This window comes from Dasypus novemcinctus, chromosome 18 (assembly GCF_030445035.2).
Source record: "Dasypus novemcinctus isolate mDasNov1 chromosome 18, mDasNov1.1.hap2, whole genome shotgun sequence".
NCBI classification, from domain to species: domain Eukaryota; kingdom Metazoa; phylum Chordata; class Mammalia; order Cingulata; family Dasypodidae; genus Dasypus; species Dasypus novemcinctus.
In genome coordinates this window covers 70,320,050-70,341,230 of record NC_080690.1, presented here as the reverse complement: position 1 = coordinate 70,341,230, position 21,181 = coordinate 70,320,050, and the positions used below count along the sequence as shown (strand labels likewise).

General features: G+C 63.3%; 4 protein-coding genes across 5 annotated transcripts; 3 read left to right on the top strand and 1 right to left on the bottom strand.

The window, feature by feature from the left end:
* Positions 1-1,271: 1,271 nt before the first annotated feature.
* Positions 1,272-3,779, top strand: NTF4 (neurotrophin 4). The gene is made up of 3 exons (XM_058280556.1): positions 1,272-1,358; positions 2,158-2,285; positions 2,866-3,779. The coding sequence occupies exon 3, from the start codon at positions 2,878-2,880 to the stop codon at positions 3,514-3,516; it is 639 nt and encodes a 212-aa protein (XP_058136539.1). The 5' UTR covers positions 1,272-1,358; positions 2,158-2,285; positions 2,866-2,877; the 3' UTR covers positions 3,517-3,779.
* A 107-nt stretch (positions 3,780-3,886) lies between these two features.
* SAXO3 (stabilizer of axonemal microtubules 3) lies at positions 3,887-8,029 on the top strand. The gene is made up of 5 exons (XM_004448124.4): positions 3,887-5,470; positions 5,736-5,936; positions 6,034-6,195; positions 6,877-7,004; positions 7,466-8,029. Exons 1-5 carry the CDS (start codon positions 5,207-5,209, stop codon positions 7,836-7,838), a joined length of 1,128 nt encoding a protein of 375 aa, XP_004448181.2. The 5' UTR covers positions 3,887-5,206; the 3' UTR covers positions 7,839-8,029.
* On the top strand, positions 8,029-9,461 carry LHB (luteinizing hormone subunit beta; the record flags this gene model as incomplete). Its single annotated transcript, XM_058279143.2, has 3 exons — positions 8,029-8,136; positions 8,745-8,912; positions 9,144-9,461. Coding segments are annotated over 3 exons (519 nt in total), but the record flags the coding sequence as incomplete, so codon positions are not given.
* A 45-nt stretch (positions 9,462-9,506) lies between these two features.
* On the bottom strand, positions 9,507-21,037 carry RUVBL2 (RuvB like AAA ATPase 2). Of its 2 annotated transcripts, XM_058280553.2 has the most exons (15): positions 20,905-21,037; positions 18,189-18,243; positions 17,130-17,185; positions 16,687-16,828; positions 14,540-14,669; positions 14,396-14,462; positions 13,227-13,333; positions 13,051-13,144; positions 12,586-12,709; positions 12,216-12,310; positions 12,010-12,128; positions 10,633-10,752; positions 10,179-10,308; positions 9,707-9,821; positions 9,507-9,627 (listed from the first exon to the last, which is right to left on the bottom strand). In XM_058280553.2, exons 1-15 carry the CDS (start codon positions 20,914-20,916, stop codon positions 9,602-9,604), a joined length of 1,392 nt encoding a protein of 463 aa, XP_058136536.1. In that variant the 5' UTR covers positions 20,917-21,037; the 3' UTR covers positions 9,507-9,601. The 2 variants fall into 2 exon arrangements, with proteins under 2 accessions (XP_058136536.1, XP_071065480.1); XM_071209379.1 differs by lacking the exon at positions 17,130-17,185 and having other exon boundaries at positions 20,905-20,936.
* Between the last annotated feature and the right edge of the window lie 144 nt (positions 21,038-21,181).

The window sequence follows — 21,181 nt, the reverse complement described above, 5'->3', positions numbered from 1 at the left end:
TGACACTTAATTGGCAAAAAAAGGCAAAGGAATCCTAAAGCCCAGACTGCGGGGTCCGCGGGAGGAGGGGCGGGTGTCTGGCTCCCGGGGCTGCACGGGGTCCTGGGACTTCAGACTCCTGGGATCTTGAGGAGTGTGACCTGAAGCCCGGGGCTCCTGGGTCAGGGGAGGAGGGGCTGGGGCCCGGACCCCCGGGTCTGGGGAGGAGGGGCTGGGGACTTGGAGCCCCGGGTCTGGGGAGGAGGGGCTGGGGCCCAGACCCCCGGGTCTGGGGGAGGAGGGGCTGGGGCCCGGAACCCCGGGTCTGGGGGAGGCGGGGCTGGGGCCCGGACCCCCAGGTCTGAGGGAGGAGGGGCTGGGGACTTGGACCCCGGGTCTGAGGGAGGAGGGGCTGGGGCCCGGACCCCCGGGGCTGGGGGAGGAGGGGCTGGGGCCCGGACCCCCGGGTCTGGGGAGGAGGGGCTGGGGACTTGGAGCCCCGGGTCTGGGGAGGAGGGGCTGGGGACTTGGAGCCCCGGGTCTGGGGAGGAGGGGCTGGGGACTTGGACCCCCGGGTCTGAGGGAGGAGGGGCTGGGGACTTGGACCCCCGGGTCTGGGGGAGGAGGGGCTGGGGCCCGGACCCCCGGGTCTGAGGGAGGAGGGGCTGGGGACTTGGACCCCCGGGTCTGAGGGAGGAGGGGCTGGGGACTTGGACCCCCGGGTCTGGGGGAGGCGGGGCTGGGGCCCGGACCCCCGGGTCTGAGGGAGGAGGGGCTGGGGACTTGGACCCCCGGGTCTGAGGGAGGAGGGGCTGGGGACTTGGACCCCCGGGTCTGGGGGAGGCGGGGCTGGGGCCCGGACCCCCGGGTCTGAGGGAGGAGGGGCTGGGGACTTGGACCCCCGGGTCTGAGGGAGGAGGGGCTGGGGACTTGGACCCCCGGGTCTGGGGGAGGCGGGGCTGGGGCCCGGACCCCCGGGTCTGAGGGAGGAGGGGCTGGGGACTTGGACCCCCGGGTCTGAGGGAGGAGGGGCTGGGGACTTGGACCCCCGGGTCTGGGGGAGGAGGGGCTGGGGCCCGGACCCCCGGGGCTGGGGGAGGAGGCTGGGGGAGGGGGCGGGCGCCCGGCCCCCTGGGACCGAGCGGGCGGGAGCCGAGCGAACCAGGCCGGCCCCCAGGTCCCGGCGGGCGCGGGGAAGGCGGGATCCCCGGCCCCTCCCCGCCGTCGGGCCCGCCCCGCCCCCGCCCCCTCCCCGGCCCGGGCGCTCGGGAGCGTGTGCAGCGCGGCGGGCGGGCGAGCGGGCGTCCGCGCAGACAGCGAGCGGGAGGAGGAGCCGCGCCGCGCCGGGGGCAGCCGGGGAGCCCGGGAGGGCGCCCCAGGTGAGAGCCGCCGCGCCTCCGCCCCGGGATTCCGGCGCCCCGGCGGGGAGGGGCGGGGGCGGGGCCGCGGGGCGGGGCTTGGCGGAGGAAACTGAGGCAGGAGGGAAGTGAAGTGTCCCCGACGCCGCGCTCGTCCACCCCGAACGGGGTCTCGCGAGTGCAGACCCCAGGCCCCAGCCCTGGCGGCTGGGGAGGGGCCTAGGAGTCCGGACGTCTGGGTCGCCGGGGAGAAGGGGTCTGAGTCCCCGAGCCCCGGCGTGGGAGGGAGGCGGGGGCCGCGGCCTGGGTTCTCGAGTCCTCGGCAGGAGGCAGGCTCCTGGGCTGAGGGAGGGGGCGGCCGGGACTGGACGTCCTGGTCCTGGCTGGGGCACCCTGCGCCCCCTCCGCACCCCCCTTCCCCTCTCGGCGCCGGGGCAGGCAGCCACTCCAGGTATGTGCAGCAGAAGGCTTGGACGGGCCCCGGCCTGTCCCGCGAGGAGGGAACATTCCAGGAAGCGGCCCCGGGGACCCAGGCCTCCTCGACAGCGGGCCCTCGGGGACCCGAGTGTCCAGGCCGGCCCCGCCCCCGCCCATCCGGGAGATGAACGAGCGAGGAGGACGGAATCTTTTCCCGCCTCCTCCCCCGGCTGCTCCCCCCCTCAGCCAGGAGCCCTCACCTGGGCGGGGAAGAGGCCTCTGGGAAGGGGGCCCCGACGGCGGGTACCCTGCGTGGCAGAGGAATGCTGGGAAGCCGGGGCCCGCGGGCTCAGCGCCCCCTCCATCCGCCCATCTGACCTGGCTGTCCCCTTCTTTCCCCTAGGTGGTTGCCCCCCTCCCTCTCTTGAGATGTCAGGGAGAAGGAGACCACCTGTGTCCCCCACGGGGGCCCCCCGGAGCCGGGGGGGCCCCAGCCCCAGAGCTCCGAGGAGGAGGAGGAGGTGCTGACAGGTCTGGTAACCTCCGCTGCTCCCCACTCCTCTTCCCGCTGCCCTTGCCCAAAAGCACAGGCTGCCAGAGTGTTGTGGGGAAGCTGCCATAGCCCGGCCCTGCCGGCATTTTCCAGGTGTGATCAGTTTCACAGACAGGGAAACTGAGGCCCCGGCTGGGAAAGGAAGTGTTTTTTCCCGTGTTAGTGGCAGTTTGGAACTGACCTTGGGTCTCCGCAGAATTCCAGAACTTGTCCTTTCCCCCGCCGCTAACCTCCAGGCTGTGGGACTTAGAGTTCTTCTGGGCTGTAGTGGCAGGACAGGAGTGGCCCAGCCTGGGTTGGGGTCCCGCCTCTGCCACTTGCTGGCTGTGTGACCCGGTGCCAGCCACTAACCTCTCTGAGCCTGTTGCCCCATTTGTTTGCTATTATTAGTGATAGTAGTTGCCTAACCGTTAGTAAGCTAGAAGTTGCGAATTACCAAGTCCCAGAATACAGACTACCCCAAGGTTCTAGAACAGAGGCCACCTCTCTGGGGCTCCCAAATTCTGTCCCCACCCTCAGCTTCTCTAACCCCAGCCCTCCCCCCACCTCTTTCCTCAGGTGCACAGCGAGATGCCCCCCCACCCTGCAGGCTCCCTCCCCATCCTCATCCTCCTCGTCCTCCCCCCCAGCACCCCAGTGGGGCCCCCTCCCCCGCCCCCAACACTGCTGCCTCCGTTTCTGGCCCCTGAGTGGGACCTCCTGTCCCCGCGAGTAGCCCTGTCCCGGGGCGCCCCCGCAGGGCCCCCGCTTCTCTTCCTGCTGGAGGCCGGAGCCTTTGGAGAGCCAGCGGGCATCCCGGCCAACCGCAGCCGGCGCGGGGTGAGCGAGACGGCCCCGGCCAACCGCCGGGGCGAGCTGGCGGTGTGCGACGCGGTCAGCGGCTGGGTGACCGACCGCCGGACGGCCGTGGACCTGCGTGGGCGCGAGGTGGAGGTGCTGGGCGAGGTGCCCGCGGCTGGCGGCAGCCCCCTCCGCCAGTACTTCTTTGAGACCCGCTGCAAGGCCGACAGCGCCGGCGACGGTGGCCTCGCCGGGGGTGGGGGGGGCTGCCGGGGCGTGGACCGGCGGCACTGGGTGTCCGAGTGCAAGGCCAAGCAGTCCTACGTGCGGGCGCTGACCACCGATGCCCAGGGCCGCGTGGGCTGGCGTTGGATTCGAATCGACACTGCCTGCGTCTGCACGCTTCTCAGCAGGACTGGCCGGGCCTGATGCCCATGCCCGAAAAGTGGGCAAACTGGAAAAGAGAGCTGGGCCCCGATTTACCTTGGGAATGGCCTGGCTACTCTGGGGACCTCAGTTTGCAGACCTGTCCAAGGGATGCAAAATTCTAGCTCTCTGATTTTGAGCACTCAGTCTGTGCAGACAGGTGGTGAAACCAAAAGGGGTTTTGAAAGATGAATAGGAGTTCTGCTGGAGCAACTTGAGGGTAATAATAATGGTGGTGGTGATGATAATAATAATAGCCAATTTTACTGAGTGCTTCCTGTTTATCAGCCCCAATACATAACTTGCCAGATCATCTCTGGTGGTTTTGACTATTGGAGGCCCTTGGTTTCTAAGTTGCTGACAACTCATATTCAGAGGACACTGCTTAACCCACCCTGGAGAGAGGGTCAAGAAAGGGAGAGTCAAGAAGTAGGTGGGGCCACCTAGACACTGGAACATGCAAGCAACAGCTAAAGATGATGGCCCATGGAAGGCACCCCGTGGGCCTCCCACCTTGGAGTATGTGGGATCTAGGACTTGAATGAGAAGTCTTGGTTAGAAGGGGGCAAGCATTGGCTTAGAAGTCTGGATCTCTTTTGTAAGGCAGTGAGTCACCCGTCACAGGGGGAGCACAAGCAAGTTGGATGCTACGAGGTCAGGATGCTGAAGAGTCCAGTTTCTTGCCCCCACCTTTATCCCACATTGGGAAAGAAAGAAGTAGATCTCAACATTGTCTGGCTTGAGTAGGGCGTGAGGTTGGTGGGATGAGATAAGAGGGGTAGAGAAGGCAGAGGCCTTGACGGAAAGATCCTTGAAGTGGGGTGAAGCTGTGGGCAGACCCTACACCCCCCACTCCAGAGCCTCACCCCTGTTGCCAACACACATGCCCGACACACACGCAAACGCACACACTCATGTGGTCTTTTAGCACCGCCCCGGCCTTGGTCAGGGCCTCCTCCTTCCCCTGCCCGCACAGCCTGGCCCCTGAGAAGGAGCGGGAGCAGGCAGGGGGCTCTCTGCCTCCGTTTCTCCATCCTGCCTTCCGGGGCTCTGGCCCCCCTGCCTCCCTTGCTGGCCCCACCTCCCTTTCTGTCCTCCTGTGTTTCTTGTCTCTGGTCCGTAGCTCTCTCTCTGTCCCTGTCTCTTTCTCACTCGCCGTGTCTCACCCACTCTCGTATTTCTTTCTCCTCGAATCGCGTTCTGCCTCCCTCCCTCCCGGCGTCAGGGTTTTTCTGCGGGCGCTTGTCTTCGCCCACTCCCGTCGCCAGGTGGAAGTTTTCAGCCAAGTCAAAGGCAGGCCGGACAGCAGAGGCTGCCTCCTCCGGCGCACACGGGGCCAGGGCGGCGCGAGAGCACGGGGCAGCCTCTGGGAGGTCTGGAAATCGTTACCCAGGAGGTGGGCAGGCCTGGCAGAGGGAGGAGGCAACCAAGAGGGCTGGCACCCTGGCTGTAATCCCCGGCGCGGCTCAGTGGGAAAGGGGGCTGGGTTGTTTCTCATGGATTCCCTCGGTGCTGAGTGGTCTCTGACCGCCCCCCCCCAACTCTGCCCCCTCCCTCTGGTATCTGTTCCTCTTCTCTTGGTCTCTGTCCCTCTCTGGGTCTCTGTCACCCCCTCTGATTCTGTGCCCCTCTTGCTGGGTGTCTGTCCCCCTTCTCCCGAAGTCTCTGTCCCTGGGTCTGTTTCTCCTTTCCCATGGCTGCAGGTCCTCCATTGGCTGGCTCCGCTGTGGGCAGGTTCTGTCACCTGGGGCAACAGCGACAACAAGCTGCTCCTACTTGGCCTTGGGGCGGGGGTGGGGCCATGGCTGGCCGGCCCCTAGCTCTGGGCTGTGGCCCCCTCAGGTCCCCCGTTTCTGGGACGGAGGGGGCGGGGTCCTGGCCCGCCTGGCATCTCACCAGCAGTGGCGTCGCCCACCACATTATCCCACCGGCACCCTTTCCTCCGCCCACTGTGCAGGTGAGAGGACCCTAGTTTCTGGGCCGAGAGGGGACTGGGGACCCAGACTCCTGTGTTCCAACAAGGAGGGGCTGGAGATCCAGGCACCTGGGTGCTGACAGAAAAGGGGGGTGGGGGCTGGACTCCCGCACAAGGAGGAAGGTCCAGGGAACTGGACGCCCCAAACTGGAGGGAGGGAAGGGCTGGCCCTGGCCTGGGAGAGGACCGGGCTGGAGGTCCCGGAGGCCAGGGTCTTTTTCACTGCCGTCGCTTGCCTTCACCCCAGTCCACGGTCGCAGAGCCCCTAGCCCCAGCCGCTAAGCAGGCTCCGCACATCTGGGCTTTCGACGAGGTCCTTAGCAGGTGGGAAACGACGACCGGCTCGGCACACGTGCCCAAGACCCACGGCGGTCCCTGCGCGCAGCCCAAGGCGCCAGAGCCTGCGGACCCCACGCGAACTGTGGGCATCAAGGATCTAGGTGAAAAGGTAAGGTTTTGGGACACTGCGTGCACAGGGGGCAGGGCTGGGGACCGCACTCGAGTCCCCCGCGCCCTCTGCGGGTCCCTGTGTTGCCTTCCTGCAGCTGAGACACCGCGGCTGGCACCTCCCTCTGATCACAAAGCACCATCTCAGCGAGACGCGGGCGCAGTACGCGGCCCGGCCCGGCCCGGCCCGGCCGGCCACCTCCTTCGTCGGGCCCCAGCCCCTGGAGCTGGCCGATCACCACCGCGGAGGCCCTTCCCAGGTAGCGGCGTGGCAGGCGGCGCGGGCCGCGGTGGGGGAGAGCTTGGAGCACCTGGGGAGGGTGGCAGGGCCGCGGGGCCGGGGCGGGGTAGGGCCCTAGGGCAGGGCCCTGGCGCGGCCGGAAGGAATTTTGTGATTGGCGCGTGGCTTAAGGGTCTGGGGCGAGATCAAACCTTTTAGGGTGGGGCCAAAGGGAGGCGGGGACTGGAGTCGGGAAATCTGGCTCTGAGGGGACGGGGCTCAGTGATGGGGGGCCCTGCCCTGAGGGCCGGGGGGCAGAACTAGAATGTACCGAGACCGCGTGGGGGGTGCTGCTAGGGTAGGAGGCGGGGTTCGGCTCTCTGAGATGGGAATTAATTGTTGCCCAGGACGAGGCTGAGCTCCAGAGGCGGGACCAGAGCATCTGGGGGTGGGGCCTGGGGGTGGGGCCTGGGGGTGGGGCGGGGAAGGTTTTGCGGCTGGGGACTTGGGTTTGGGTCCCTTGCCCGGGCCGGGAAGGGTTTGGATTTTGAAGACGCCAGTAGGGATTTTGATTTGGGGAGGGGAGCTAAGGTACCTGGTGTGCGGGCCGGGTCCAGAAGGGCTGCCGGGCGGAGGGGAGAGGGATCCGGAGTGTGCGGTCGGGACGCAGGCTTGGAACGAGTGGGAGACCTCTTTTTGCGCCTCCCCCGGCCCGCCCCAGGCTCTAATCCCCTGGGGCAGGAGCTCCGAGCTGGCCGGCCGACCTTTCACAGTATCCGACCAGGGGATCCTGGACCGTCAGCAGCTCTACCTGCCCACCTCGGCCCGGGACTTCAGAGCCTACCCGCAGTGAGCCCGCGTCCTGGCTCCGCCGTGCACCGCCCCCCGCGGCCCGGCCCGCGCCCCTGACTCAGAAGGCGCGGCCCCGGCTCGTGCACACGCGGAGGCGGTTCAGACCCCTGCCCCTAGCCCTTGTAGCGCCAGGGAAGCCTGCAGAGGCCCGAGAGGCCGTCCTGCACCTGCCGCGGGGCCCCGGGCGTCTAGGGAGGCGGCTTTGGGCCCCCAGATACTCCTTCCAATGATGCAAAAGCCCGTGTCCGGGTCCTTAGTCCTCGAGGACCCAGGAATCTGGGCTGCGAGTCCTTGGACCCCAACTTCCCAAGGGGTCCCGGAACATCCTGGAATCCTACATAGGTGTCCTAACCTCCAGAGTTGGGGCCTGCAGCCAGCTCACGAGCCAAGTCCTCAAGGGTCCCACGCTTGGGGATCCCGCTGTGCCCCCGCGCCCACGTCGTGTCTGCCCTCCACAGGAAGGAGCTGTCTGGGTACCCCCGCAAGGACCTGCTGACCTACTGGAGCTTGGCGGAGATGCCCCGGGTCTGGGGCCACGGCCCGCAGAAGCCGCCCTGCCCGCGCCCCTCTCGGCCGCCCCAGCCGCGCCGACCCCGCGTGCCCTGCGCGCGCCCCGCCACGCCGGCCGTGCCGCACCGCGGGGCGCTGTCCCTGGCTCAGGAGTCCTACGGCCCCCCGCTGCACCCACTCCGCCGGCTCGACCGTTTCTGCCCGGTGGAGGCGCCCTGGGGCGGCCCCCACTGGAAGCCCGTGCCCGGCATCTACAGCGTGCCGCGGGCCTACCGCACCGAGAGCTCCGGCTACGGCAGCGGGAAGCCCGCGCGTGCCTGAGCAGGCCCGGCCAGCCCCACCCCGGCGCGCCCCTGCGCAGCGGGGACAGAGCGGGGCCGGGACCAGGCCCCTGCTGGCGGGGACCTGAGGCCCAGAAACCCGCCTGGCTGTGGCAGTGCCGAAATGACCGCGGGGGACCGCACCGCCGGCGGTGAAGGGACAGGAACTTCTTAGACCAGGGCACAGTTAAATAGCCCCAAGCACGTCCATTTCGGGGAACCGCTCCGGGCTGTCTGGCTTCTGGGCCAGGCGAGGGGCACCCGGGGCTCCGGCTGGCTCCCTCAGGCGCTCGTCTGGGGTAGGCAGCCCCTCCTGTGGGCACAGGGCAGGGGGAAGCGTCTCGGAAGGGTCCAGTTGAAGGCCTGCTGCACCCCACATCCTGGGTCCCAGCACCACCCTAGCACCTGAGGACTGAGCTTGAGGTCAGCGTCATTGAGGACATCTCACTGCGGGGGGGGCACCCAGGGCTCCTGCGCTTCCCTGGCCTTGTGGGCCGCCGCCCCCGGGGGGATCAGTGTCCAGGTTACGCCACCATGCTGCCGCCACCTGGTGGCCTTGCCGCCCCCACAGGGCGCAGGTATAAGACCAGGTAGGGTGAGGTAGGGGCAGCCCTGAGGATGGAGACGCTCCAGGTGAGACTGCGGGGCCCTGGGGCTCTGCCCCCTGCACCCAGGCCACAATTGGGACGAAGACCCGGGGCAGGGGGAGGTGGATGGCCCCAGGCTCCTGGGGGGGAAGGGGGACAGGGCCCGCGGGGGCGGGGCACCTGCACCCGCTGTCTCTGGTCCTCTGGGTGGCAGAGCTAGACCCTGAGGACAGGCACGGGGAGGGGACCAAAGCCCCCGCTGGCGGGCAGGGGCCGCTCTGAGGCCTCGGGCCGCGCCTGAGACACTGGCCTTGCCCCAGGGACTGCTGCTGTGGCTGCTGCTAACCTCCAGCGGGGTGTGGACGGCCAGGGGGCCCCTGCGGCCGCTGTGCCGGCCCGTCAACGCCACCCTGGCTGCCGAGAACGAGGCCTGCCCCGTCTGCGTCACCTTCACCACCAGCATCTGTGCCGGCTACTGCCCCAGCATGGTGAGGGGCCACAGTGGGCCAGCACGGCCGGTGGGGTGGGGGTGCCGACACGTCCGTTCCAGGCAGGGCCACCTGGAGCCATACCCTGGGGTCCCACACAGGGTGGGGTGCCAACAAGGGCAGATGGGCGGCCTGGCCCCCCCAATGCCGGGGCGGGGGAGGTGGAGTTGGCGCCGGGTGGGTGGCAGGGGGCTCCTCAGGCATGCCCTGTGCCCTGCTTCCGGCCTCCAGGTGCGGGTGCTGCCGGCCGCCCTGCCACCTGTACCCCAGCCTGTGTGCACGTACCGCGAGCTGCGCTTCGCCTCCGTCCAGCTCCCCGGCTGCCCCCCGGGCGTGGACCCTGTGGTCTCCTTCCCTGTGGCCCTCAGCTGCCGCTGCGGTCCCTGCCGCCTCAGCAGCTCTGACTGTGGGGGCCCGAAAGCCCAGCCCCTGGGCTGTGACAGCCCCCACCTCCCAGGCCTTCTCTTCCTCTAGGGGCCCCCCCCCACCCCACGCCTGGGCCGGCAGATGCTCTGATCCCCCTCCCAATAAAGGCTCCTTCAACCTGCACTGTGTGTCTTGCTGCAGACTCGGGGCCGCAAGGCACGCTCGGGGCCAGCTTCAGAACCATTTTATACAAAATCAAGGGCCAGAACTTGTAGAAAACGGAGCGGGGGTGGGACGGCGATGGGGCGGGGGTGCCCGGCGGCTCAGGAGGTGTCCATGGTTTCGCCTTCTGTGGGGGAAGCAAGGCTGGGGTCAGAGCAGTCCAGAGGATGGGGCCCGGCCCGGCCCGGCCCCCAGGAGGTGCTCACTGAGCTCGTTGAAGAGGAAGGCGTCCTGGTACTCCTTCATGTACTGCGTGGAGCGGGACTCGTCCAGGAAGAGCGAGTAGACCCGCTTGATGTCGTCCACCTGCACCTCTGTGCCCTGCGGGGAGCGCCAGGCCTCAGTGAGGGCCCCCACCCCCCATGCGCCCACCACACAGACCCCAGCGCTCGCCACCTCCATCCCCAGGCAGCAGGGAAGTGGGCAAGGGCAGGACTCGGAGCTCGGGTCACTGGTTCAAACCTGGCTCGGCCACCTCCCCGCGGCCGGCCCAGCCTGTCCAGCCTCAGCTGCACCTGTAAAACCGACCTTCCAGCACCCTCTCTCCTTCAATGACACTGACTGGGCCCAGCTCTGGGCCTGGCCCGGAGACACCAAGAGCAGGGGCTGAGGACTGAACGCACGGCCTGCTCTGCCCAGGAGCAGGGCTGCTGGGCGCCCAGGCCACCTTGGGCTGACCTTGCGCTTCCGGCACACCAGGCTGGCGGCCGTGATGAGCTGGATGGCGTAGCGCAGGGAGGTTTCCAGCCCGATGCGGGTCAGCACCGTGTAGGCGTCCTCGCTCATCTCCACGTCCTCCTCCTCGCACCTGCAGGGGACAGGCAGGGCTGGCTGAGGCAGGCTGGGCCCCCGGCCCTTCCTCCAGGGCTGAGGGCCAGTCTGGGTTCTCAGAACCACAGAGGGCAGAAGTGCAAACCTGGGCCTCAAGACCCCCTGTCCCGGGCTCTTCCCCATGCCAGTCACCAGTACGTCCCCTTCCCTTTCTCGCAGCGGTACCATCTGGCATCAAGGGCTGCTGCCTGGATCCCCAGTCCCGCCACCCCAGGCCTCAGTTCCCCATTTGTAAAACAGTGCCCTGCCCCCCAGGCTCCAAGCTGGTTGCACTGTGGACGCCCAGCAGCCCTGCCCGCACCGGATGCGAAGGATTTGCTTCGTGTCTTTCTCGCTATAGGGGGACGTGGAGACGATGAGCAGGCGGTCCAGCAGGTCGATGGGGATGCCGTGTGGGCTCTGGTAGCTGGTGCCCCGGATCCTGGGCAAGGAGAGGAAGGGGGTTTGTCAGGGGAAGTCCCAGAACCCAGCAGGGGCCCGACTCTCCACTGGCTCCATCCGGAACGTTTCCGCCCCCACTCTCACCTCAACCCAGGTAACCTTCAGCTCAGGGCTCCCGTCACGGCCTGGCTGCTGCCTCCCCGACCGCGTCAGCCCCCAGGCCGGGACCCACGGCGGCATCACTGGCTCAAGGTCCTGCGGCTCTGCTCATCACTAAGCCCCACGGGGAAGGTGCCTGGGGCGCCTCATCCTGGACCCCGGGTCCAGACCTGGCGGCTGCTTGGCGGCACCCAGAAAACACGAGCACCCCCTCCCCCGGGTCCCCTTGGGCAGGCCCCCACTTCTCTGAGCCTGGACAGCCGCTCCCAGCCCCGGGCCTGCCTCTCCCAGCGCCCAGTGGTGCTGGCATCACATTCCAGCCTCGTCCCCTCCTAGGCACGCGGCCTTGGGCCAGGCCCTGGGCCTCTCTCTGCCGCGGGTCCTGTCCTGCGAAATGGGGCTTCTTTGGCGGGTCCTAGCAGTCAATCCAGGGAGGAGCCCAGCACAGAGGCAGGCACACCTGCCCCCTGCCCCAGCAGCCACCCCTGCTTCTTGCCCGCCGCCCAGAGGGCTCAGGGCCACCTTCTTCAGCCTCCCCTGCAGCCAGGTATGGCCAGGTGCCCAAGCAGCGCTGGGGAGCGCTGGGCAGAGCCCTGGAGCACAGCCGTGCAGCGAACTGCTCGCCCCCCACCTCCGCGCCCTTCCTAGGGGCTGAGACGTGGCCAGGGGAGGACAGCGAGCTGGAGAGCATCCAAGCTGAGCACGTGCCCGTCGTGTCCCAGAAACCGCTCCATCGCCTTTTGGCCTCCTTATGCCAAAAGAAATATTGAGGGTTCCGCTGATGAAGCAATCAGCTCTAAACAGTGTCATTGCAGTGCTTGATCTGGTGTCCCACAGATGTCACTGTGCTTCCCTCAAAATTAAAAAATACCCCTTAGTGCCCTGGCGGGTTGGCCACAGCGCCCCGGGGTGCCTGGGCGCACACTTTTAGAACTGCAGCTCTGGGGGCCAGGGAGCAGGGCAGCAGGAGTGTGGCGGCTGCACTTCCCTGCCCGCAGCCTCGGGCTCGCCGGAGGGCAAAGCAGGCCCTGCTGCCTGAGCCCCCCGGGTCTGGGCATCTCTGCCTCACGTGGCCACACTGGGCTCCCCGCTGCTGCCACCCGGGGTCAGGGTGCAAGGGCGCCGGCGGCCCGCTCACCGGGTGATGCCGCGGTTGGTGGCCATGATGAGTACGGGTGCCATGTCGCTCTCCAGGGCCCGGTTGAGGAAGGAGAAGCTCTCGATGTCCAGCATGTGGACCTCGTCGATGAACAGCACCTGGGGCCATCGGGGCGAGGGTCAAATTCACCCTCATGACTACGTCCCCGACCCAGCCCCCAGCCCGGCCTCAGCCTGGGACCTCACCCCAGGGATGATCTCCGCCTTGCCCTCCTCACGCCACTCGGCCACCTTGGCATTGATCTGCTCACGGACTTCCGACTTGATCTCCCCTGTGTCGCCTGTGGGAGGCAGGAGGTGGAGTGGGTGGCCGTCAGGGGGAGCCAGAGAGGAGCCAGGGACCCAGGGCTGGCAGGAAGTCCATGACAGAGCAAAGAGGGACAGAGATGGAGTGGCAGGAGGGCCAGGGCATTGGAAAGGTCCCCGGAGAAGTGGACAGCGACAGGGAACATAGGAGGAGAGAGGGCAGAGACACCCCCGCCAGCCCTGCTGAGGAGGGACGGCCTGACGGAGCAGGAGAGAAGACAGCAGTGGGGAGGGGGGCAGAGGGCCTCACCCGAGAAGAGAGCCAGGAAGCCCTGGGTGCGGGAGTTGATGACATCAATCTCGTGCAGGGACACGGTGTGCACCACCTCCTTGCGCTTCTGTAGCTCCCCATCCGGGCACTGCACGAACTTGGTCTGTGGGGCCCCAGGGGTGGGTGGAGAAAAGGCAGAGAAAGGCATGAGGGGGGCCCACAGGGGCAGCTGGGGGTGAGCGGAGCTCCCTGGAAAAGGAGCTGGGAGGGAGGAGAGGACAGGGGTCACCTGAAAGCCCGGACACAAGAGTCAAGACCAGGGGCATTCACGAGTGTGAGGGGACGGGGCCCGCCTGGAGGCCCTCAAAGACCTCAGGCAACGGGAGAAACGGAGTCCGAGGGTCAGGCTGAGGGGGTCCCAAGAGCACCAGGGAGGTGGGGTCAGGGAGAGACGACCCAGGCGCCCTGGACCCTGGGTGGAGGAGACGGAGACGCCCCGAGCACCTGGGAGCCCATGGCGTCATAGTCGCGCGCACGCGTGAAGGAGCGGCCCAGCTTGGAGATCTTGCCCGTGGCCTTGTCGATGGTGATCACGTCCCTGCAGGGGGAGGGGGCGGGAGTGAGGAGAGGAGGGCCCCGAGCTCCCTGTCGCCCGCCGCCCTGCCAGGCACACCGCTCACCCGGCCTGGACCTTGTCCTTGGTCAGGGACTCGATCATCTTGGTGCCCAGGTCATAGATGGTCTCCATCTCCGTGGTCTTGAGCGTCAGCTTGCCCACCTTGGAGCCCTGGGAGTGGACACGGGCCAAGCACGGGGCTCAGACAGGGCCCGGGCACCTGTGCCGGCTCCCACCCAGCTTCCAGCCCAGCCAGGCCTCTCCTCAGACAGCGTCGGGATGGGCGTGACAAGAGGCAGCTTTCGGGGTGGATGTGTCACCCTCACAGCTGTCACGATGGCCTCGTGGATACGGCAGAACTCAGCAAACCGTGCACTGCCACTTACTGGACAAGTCACATCTAGAAGAAGCAGCTAAGACCAACACAAGCCTCATGTCCCACAATATAGCAAAAGTTCCTTTTTTAGGGCCCCACAAAAAGGTGTGTTTTTTTGTTTGCTTTTTAAATCACGAGATCAGAAAACACAGCCAAGCCAAAAGATGGAAACAAAAATGCCACATCCTCTCTCCACAGATAAGCACAGTTAAGGTCGTTCAGGTTTTTTCCAACATATCTAACAATCTGTTTTCTGGAATTATATCCCAGTTATCCTTTTTCTTGAGTCTACTTTGTTAGATAAATGGGTGCTGAGAGAGAGAGAGAACTACAGGTATATTATATAAATCTTGAGCAATTATGAAAGTTTTTTTCCCTGTGGGCACTGCCTGGGGTGGCTGGCAAGTACGAAGTTTTGACGTTGGTAGTGATTATGAGGGCATTGCCCAATAATAATTTATTAGCTGACACGTTCATTTCACACTATCTATTGTATAATAAAAAGATATCTTTCTATCTATTGTATAATAAAAAAGCTAATTAGAATATCTCAGCTAAAATAATAACAGAGAGAACCCACAGGTAACCCACAGGCTGGGTGGAAAGCGCCTTCTAGTACTAACTTGCACAAATCGGATACAGTGGTTAGAGAGCCTGTCAGCCGCTACCTGCTTCTCTCTCCCACCTTGGTTTCGACAGTGGGGTCCCTCAGGAATGAGTAAACTACGGTCAAGCGACGGCCCCCACTGTTGGTGCAGATGGCCCTGACATTCCAGGGGATTCTGCGTGCACCGTGGACTCGACACCTCCCTCCCGCCCTGGGACCTGGGACGGCCGGGGCTCGGGAGCAGACTCACCGTCCCCGTGGCTGGCCGGTCGATCTGGACCTCCACCACCTCCCCTTCGATGATCTCAGTCTCCTCCCTGAGCCAGAGCAGATGTGAGGAGGCGGACCTCAGGGACAGCGCCTCCCGCAAGCCCCCGCGAGGACCCGTGCTCACTTGATGCGCACGCCGATCGAGCGCCGGAAGGCCTGCGTCAGGGCCTCTGTCTTGCTCATCTCCAAGGAGAAGATCTCGCTGCCGGCGATGGCTGTGAAAGGGGTGTCAGGGCCCAGGGCCTGCGCCATGCCTGGGGGGAGGAGGTCTGCGTAGGTGGGGGTGGTTCTGGCATCGGGCCCCCCACGTGCCCTCACGGCACACCAGCACCTTTCCTTACACAGGAAGGACAAGGGGCCGTGGAAGAAGTGTCCCCATGCTCCCTAGAGGATGACCCTATAACCCAGCCACCTCGCTGGCTGAGCCTCAGTTTCCCGAACTCAGAGCTCTTCAGCCTCGGGGGCAGGGGCGAGAAGCAGGGTGGGGGCCAAGGAGAAAGCACAGTTAAGAGTGCTGGCCCTGGAACCAGACCGCCTAGGTTCAAATCCCGCTCCGCCACTTAGCACTGTGTGATCTTAGGAAGCCCACCTGCTCCCTGAGCCTCAGTTTCCCACTCTGTAAAATGGGGATAACAGCAGAACAAATGAACACGATGTGCCTGTCACAGGACTGCGCTCAGCACAGAAGGAAATGCGTGGGCAGGCCGGCAGGTACTGGCGCTCAAATCACGCTGCTGGAACCCAAGGACGGGCCTGGAGCTGGGGCCCACAGGGCTGTTTCCTGCTGTTGCTCCAAGGTCTGACCCCCTCTCCAGCTGCCCTGCTTAAGGGCTCAGAGGGTGTCCTCAGGCAGGATATTACTGAACCCTCCTGACTGGCCAGGAGGCAGGACCTCATCTTATTCCCCTTTCTCTAAGGAGGAGGGGACTGAGGCGCCAAGCGGTGTGGCCTTCCCTGGCGCTCTCTCCACGACCATCAGCACACAGCTCAGCAAGCATCTGCGCAACAGACGAGCAAGGGACGGGGGCGTCACAGCACACCGCGCCGCGCTCCGGGCCTTCTCTTTGTCTTTCACCATGAGAGGGATTTCTCCTGGGTCAGGGCCAGGCCTGCGGGAGGCCTCACCCCTGGAGACATGAGAGGAACGGTCAATGACTGGCCGAGGAAGATGCCGGGTTTGCCAAATTCGGGGCCTGGATATCTTGGTCCCCACAGTCTGGCAGCGTCCAGGATAACTTCTCTGGAAAGCCTCCCTGACTTCTTGTCACGTTAGCCACTGCCCTGCCGTTAGGGCAGGGGCCTCCTGTCCTGTGCTGCCTCCGTCGGAGCGCATGTCACCCTGGAAGTGACCGTGCCCATGAACAGCTCTCCGGGACGGGAAGCTCCTGGACGTCAGGTCCTTGGTCATCCCGACACCCCAGTGTCTGGTCCTCGGCCTGGGACACCAGGGTACCCAAGTGGAGGCTGCTATGTTGGAACTGAAGGCCTGGCCGTTCCCGTGAGTCTCCCTGCCTGCCCCACTATCTGAGCACAGGGCCAGGAGGGAGGACTCGAGCTCACTGTGGGAAGAAAGGGTTTCAAGGAAAGCTTCGCCCAAGTGCAGATGCCTGGGGAGGGCTTTATTTTTTGGGGGCGGTAGGGTTTTGAAGGACGGATGGGAGTTTAACAAGGACAACAAGAAGCAGATTGTCTGTGGTTTGCAACAAGAACTGACAGTTGTCTACCCAATCCCATCGTCCCCTTCTTCCTTAGCTCCATAACTCCCACCTTAATAAAGCAGCAATGACCCAAATTAAATAATTAAAAAAAAAAAAGAGTTTCATGCCCCACCCTCCCTTGCAGCAGTTTGACCATATAATTAAATTCTGGCTGATGAGATATAAGCTAAAGTGTGTAGTTTTGCCCGAGTGGCTGTTTAAAGGGAGGCACCTCTAGGTACACCCTCACTGTCATTTCCCTCTCTTGCTGCTATTGGGAGTATGTATGGGGAGGCTGGAGCTTAGGCAGCCCTCTCAGAACATGAGGCAGTGCTGACACAGAAGCCAGTGCAGGATGATGAGCCAGGAAGTAGACGACTTCAGAGAACTGTTGTGCAAGCCTGAGGGAGCCTGCCTCCAGGCTCTTCTCTGTGAGAGAAGGGCCCTTGGGCATTTAAACCACTACCATCTTGGGTTTGCTGTTAAATGAAGCTGCCCCTGCCCTACCCCTGACCGAAATAGGAGGCACCACGTGGCAGAGACCAGGAGAGCGCCAGCACAGCAAGCCTCTTACCCATGGCGATGGCTGTCTTCCCAGTGCCCGGCTGGCCGGCGATAAGGACCGCCCGCCCAGCGATCTTCCCTTCCCGGATCATCTCCAGCACCACACCGGCTGCCCGCCGGGCCGCCAGCTGACCCACCATGCCCTGGGAAGCCTGGGGGGTGGGAGACAGGAGAGGAAATGAGGTGACTTCCTGCTGGGGTACCCACTGCAATTCCCGGCCAATCGAGAAAGCAGACGCTGTGGGCTGGGACTTGTGGAAAAACCCAAAGGGGCACAGGTAACTGACAGGCTATTCTTTTGCCTCCTCCACCCCAATTTTTTAACCCCAAAAAACTCCACATGTGCCAAGGGTCTGGGAGCTAGTAGCAAGTCCCTACACTCCCCAGACCCCGGGGACCGTCTGCCCAAGCCTCCTCGGTGCTGCCTTCACACCCCAGGCCCCTCTGCTCTACCTGCCGTGGCTCCAAGGCATCGTCCAGCCCCAACCCCCGGATGTGGGAGTGAGCGCCTGCATGCAGGGAAAGAACAAGGAGACGCGGTTACTGGCCAGCTCTGTGGACCGGGTGGCCTTAGGTGAGGGGCTTCCCCTCCAAGCCCCGGTTTCCTCTTGGCCAAATGAGGGACCAAATCGCCACCGCACAGGCGACTCGACACAGTAAATGCTCAGTCACCTGGAGCTGCTCTCAGGAGGACACCCTAACTGGACTATGGGCACGGAGACTTGGTTAACCGCGCAATCTCACCAGGAACGCAAGGGCTGCCCATCACGTTTACTTTGTGCCCATGGCCTACGCGGCACGCAGGGGCCCTAAAGTTCTAATGTCATTTGCTCTAACCCTGCAAAATGGGAGCTCTGGCGCGATCACCTGAGAGCACCTGCAGGGTTCAAAGGAGGTGGGGGTGACACTCAGAGAGATTAGGCCCTTGCCCAGGAATGCAGGCCAGTGAGAGGAAAGGCGGGAGGCCGCATCTCACACCTGGTTGGGGCAGTCAACGGCAGCCTGTGGGAAATCAGCAGAGCTGAATCACTGCTACTGCAAAATGATCTATTATCTGGCCATTTAAGAAAAAATTTGCCAACCCCTGTACTTGACTGGGAGCACCTCGAAGTGGGGTCAGGTGCAGCTGGCTTGCCCCGTACCCTCAACTCCTAGCAGTCCCTGGCCCTTTAAGAGCTGAAACGGGGCAGGCATGTCCAGTGCTTGACCGAGACTGCTTTATCCAATCTTACAACCAACAATGTGTGACTATCTTAGCTCCATTTTGCAGATGAAGAAACTGAGGCACAGCCAGCCATACAGCTTGGAAGGGGCAGAGCTGGCCTTACAGAATGCAGCAGTGTGCCTCCAGAGCCCACGCTCTCAGGGACAAGCCCCCCTCTTTTGGAGGCACTGCGTGAGTGAACCCGTGGAAGGAATGAGGGAAAGACGGAGATGAAGTCTCCTCCCTCCAGGGGCCCAGGGAAGATGTGCCTGTCAGGACATGCAGGGTAGGCGGGCTCTAGTGCTCACCGATGCGCTCGATCCTCGTCACATCGCGGATCTCCGGGACCTTGGTGGTGGCCGTCTGGGGGTGCAGGAAGACATGTGAGGAGAGCCTGGTGGGCCCAGCTTTCACCAGCTCCTCCTCTGCCCATCCTGCCCACCTCCCACAAGACTCCTCTTTGTTCCTTCTCCTCCTGGGCTCGCCAACCACCCAGCTACCGGTCATTCTCACCCTTCCCCGTCATCTGCCACTAATGCTGCCTGGTCGACCTCACTATACTGGGAGTCCCAGGAAGACAAGGACTGGGCCCGTCTCACTTGCAGCTCTGTCCCCAGGGCCTAGCACACATCCAGTGCCTAAGACTATCGCCAAGTGAACGAAGTCCCCCCTAACTGTGAGCTCCTTATGGACAGAAACCAGCGCAACCCAATGTCATGCTGTACCCCTGATTTCCAGGTCTCCTCTCAAAAATTAGCTTAGGTGTCACCTCCTCCAAGAGGCCCTCCCCTTGGCCTCTCCTAGAGCTTCTGGATGTACAGGCAGGAGGAAAGGTCTTTCTTTGGAGTACTGATCACCCTTTGTAATTTCACATTCAGGCAGGGGGACTGTTGGTGTCCTTGACTCCAAAAGACTGTGAGCCCCGTGAGGGGCACGGCATGCAACTCTCGTTCACCTCGGGGTGTGATGTTTATGGACTGAGGAAAAGACACACTGAAGTGTCCAGTCCTTCTGAAAAGAGCTCATCCAACAAGCGTGTACTGAGGCTTTGTGGGTACCCTGCTCTCCAAAGAGAAAGCCAACTACCCCTGCTTCTCATTTGGAGACAAAGATAAGAAAACACCATGTGGGACAATTCAAGAACTCTTCTGAGAGCCACACAAAAACCTGTGCTCGATAGTCACTGCAGCACTATTCACAATTTTAAAAATGCAGAAACAACTCAAATGTCTTTCAACTGATGAAGACATAAACAAAATGTGGCCTACCCACACAATGGAGTATTATTCAGCCGTAAAAAGGAATGAAGTCCTGATACAGGCTATATAGCATGATGAACCCTGAAAACATCACGCTAAGTGAAAGAAGCCAGACACAAACGACCATATGTTGTATAACTCCATTTTTATGACATGTCCCATAGAGGTAGAGACAGCATGCAGATTAGTAGTTGCTTTGGGCTGGGGTTGGTTGAGGGGGGGAGAGGGAGATGGGGAGTGACTGCTAAAGGACATGGAATTTCTTTTGGGGATGATGAAAATGATCAAGAATTGACTCTGGTGATGGGGACACAATTCTGAATGTACACCAAATTGTATGCTTGGAAATGTGTGAACTGCATAGTATTCATTACTTAAAAGGATTAAATTACATATATATAAAAAGCAGCAGCAGCAGGTGTGCTAACCTAACCTTTCCCTCTGCCACCTGCCCCCACGCCTCCTGCCTTCCCGCAGGTCTCTCACCACCCCCTTTTCTTCCACCTGAATGAGGCACTGCAGGCACCCAACCAGTGGAAGCCCCGTCTCTCTAGCACACAGGGTTGAGTCTTCTGGGCCAGGACAGTCACAGGCCTTCCACCCACTCTCCTCAAAGGAGGCTGGAACTCAGGAGGAGCAGGGAACATCGCCCCCAAGCCTCTATCAGACCCTCCCGCCCCCCCACACACACACCATGGCCCATTCTGGCCCTACTCAAGGGAAAAAGAGACATGGACCCAGGAATGCCATCCCTTAGCTCTCCCAGCATGGAGAGACCTCTCACCAGGGACGGCCTCCACAAGGCCCTCCCCTCTCACGGTAAAGTGACCCCGTGGAAACAGGTCATTTTTAAAACGCAGGCACCCCCATCTCCTCATACTCCCAATACTTCCTCCGCGCCCACGGGAACTGGGTTTCAGGAGTTGTGAGCTTTTCTCTTCGACTTCCCTTTCGAATGCTTGCCATGGTAACAGCACAAACGTACACCTGGCCCTCTAGCCACCCGTCCCCCCATCTTGACTGGCGTCACGGTCACCATGGGAGCCGAGGCATCCAGAGGCCCAGCTCAACCTCAATCTCAAGCCACACCCTTTCTTCATTCAAATCTCTCACTAGCAGGTACTTGGGGCCAGGCCCGGCGCATCTGGTCGCTCCTTCATGGAGTTCACATTCACTCATGCGGTCAAACATTCAAGAGATAGTTTAGTGAGTAGGCACATGGTGACAAGGGCTGTACAGGAAAATGGCCAAAACGTTCCCGTGACAAGATCCCAAGCCTGTGGGCCACTGACCAGCCCTCTTCCGGTCGCCACAGGCAACCTTATGGTCCTCAACACTGTCTCACGGCTCAAAGCTCACTAAGCGACTTCAGCTCTCGATATGAGAAGTACCCCGCGGGCGCTTCTCCGTTGGAACTAAGGTGACATTCCCACCATCGACAACCCCAGGCTCTCAGATGGCTTGGATCCCGAGCACCATGTGCCTACAGAGCAGCGCCTGCAGAACTGGCCGCTGGTTGCCCTCACAGGATCCCGGAGCTCCTACAACGACGACGGCGCCAGTTCTGACTACTGAGCCCAGAAAGAACCACTTGAACCCCCAGAATTCCGGGATCCCTAGTCCTTCTTTTCTCCTCCCTCAGACCAGGGGTCCGGGTCGTCGGGCCCCTCCTCCCTCAGACCCAGGGGTCCGGGTCCTCGGGTCCCTCCTCCCTCAGACCCAGGGAGCGGCTTCACGCCTCCGTTCCCCGCACGCCAGCACTTACCACCGTTGCCATGATGCTCACCAACCGCCAATGTCCTAGCGGAAACGGAAATGCTTTAGGAAAGAGGCGCTCTGGCCCCTCTAGGAGTACAGATCCTCCAGAGATCTCTATGGTCCCTGATACATATGCAAACACTCCCTGCGGGGGCGGGGCGTCCCTTTGCGGCCCCTCCCAGCAGCGGAGCGACTGAGCTGGCGGCTCCTCCTTTTACCCAGCCCTCCTTGCTGAGGCCGATTGCAAAATCCTTAGCTCTTTGAGTAACACACGTCCCTCACGC

Excerpts from the sequence above, each read along its gene's own strand:
- NTF4 (XM_058280556.1), top strand. The coding sequence starts at position 2,878 with ATGCCCCCCCACCCTGCAGGCTCCCTCCCCATCCTCATCCTCCTCGTC.
- SAXO3 (XM_004448124.4), top strand. The coding sequence starts at position 5,207 with ATGGCTGCAGGTCCTCCATTGGCTGGCTCCGCTGTGGGCAGGTTCTGT. Across the intron at positions 5,937-6,033 it reads TCAAGGATCTAGGTGAAAAG|CTGAGACACCGCGGCTGGCA; the intron begins GTAAGGTTTTGG and ends GCCTTCCTGCAG. Across the intron at positions 7,005-7,465 it reads GACTTCAGAGCCTACCCGCA|GAAGGAGCTGTCTGGGTACC; the intron begins GTGAGCCCGCGT and ends TGCCCTCCACAG.
- RUVBL2 (XM_058280553.2), bottom strand. Across the intron at positions 13,145-13,226 it reads AAGGACAAGGTCCAGGCCGG|GGACGTGATCACCATCGACA; the intron begins GTGAGCGGTGTG and ends CTCCCCCTGCAG. Across the intron at positions 9,628-9,706 it reads CTTCCTCTTCAACGAGCTCA|AAGGCGAAACCATGGACACC; the intron begins GTGAGCACCTCC and ends CTTCCCCCACAG.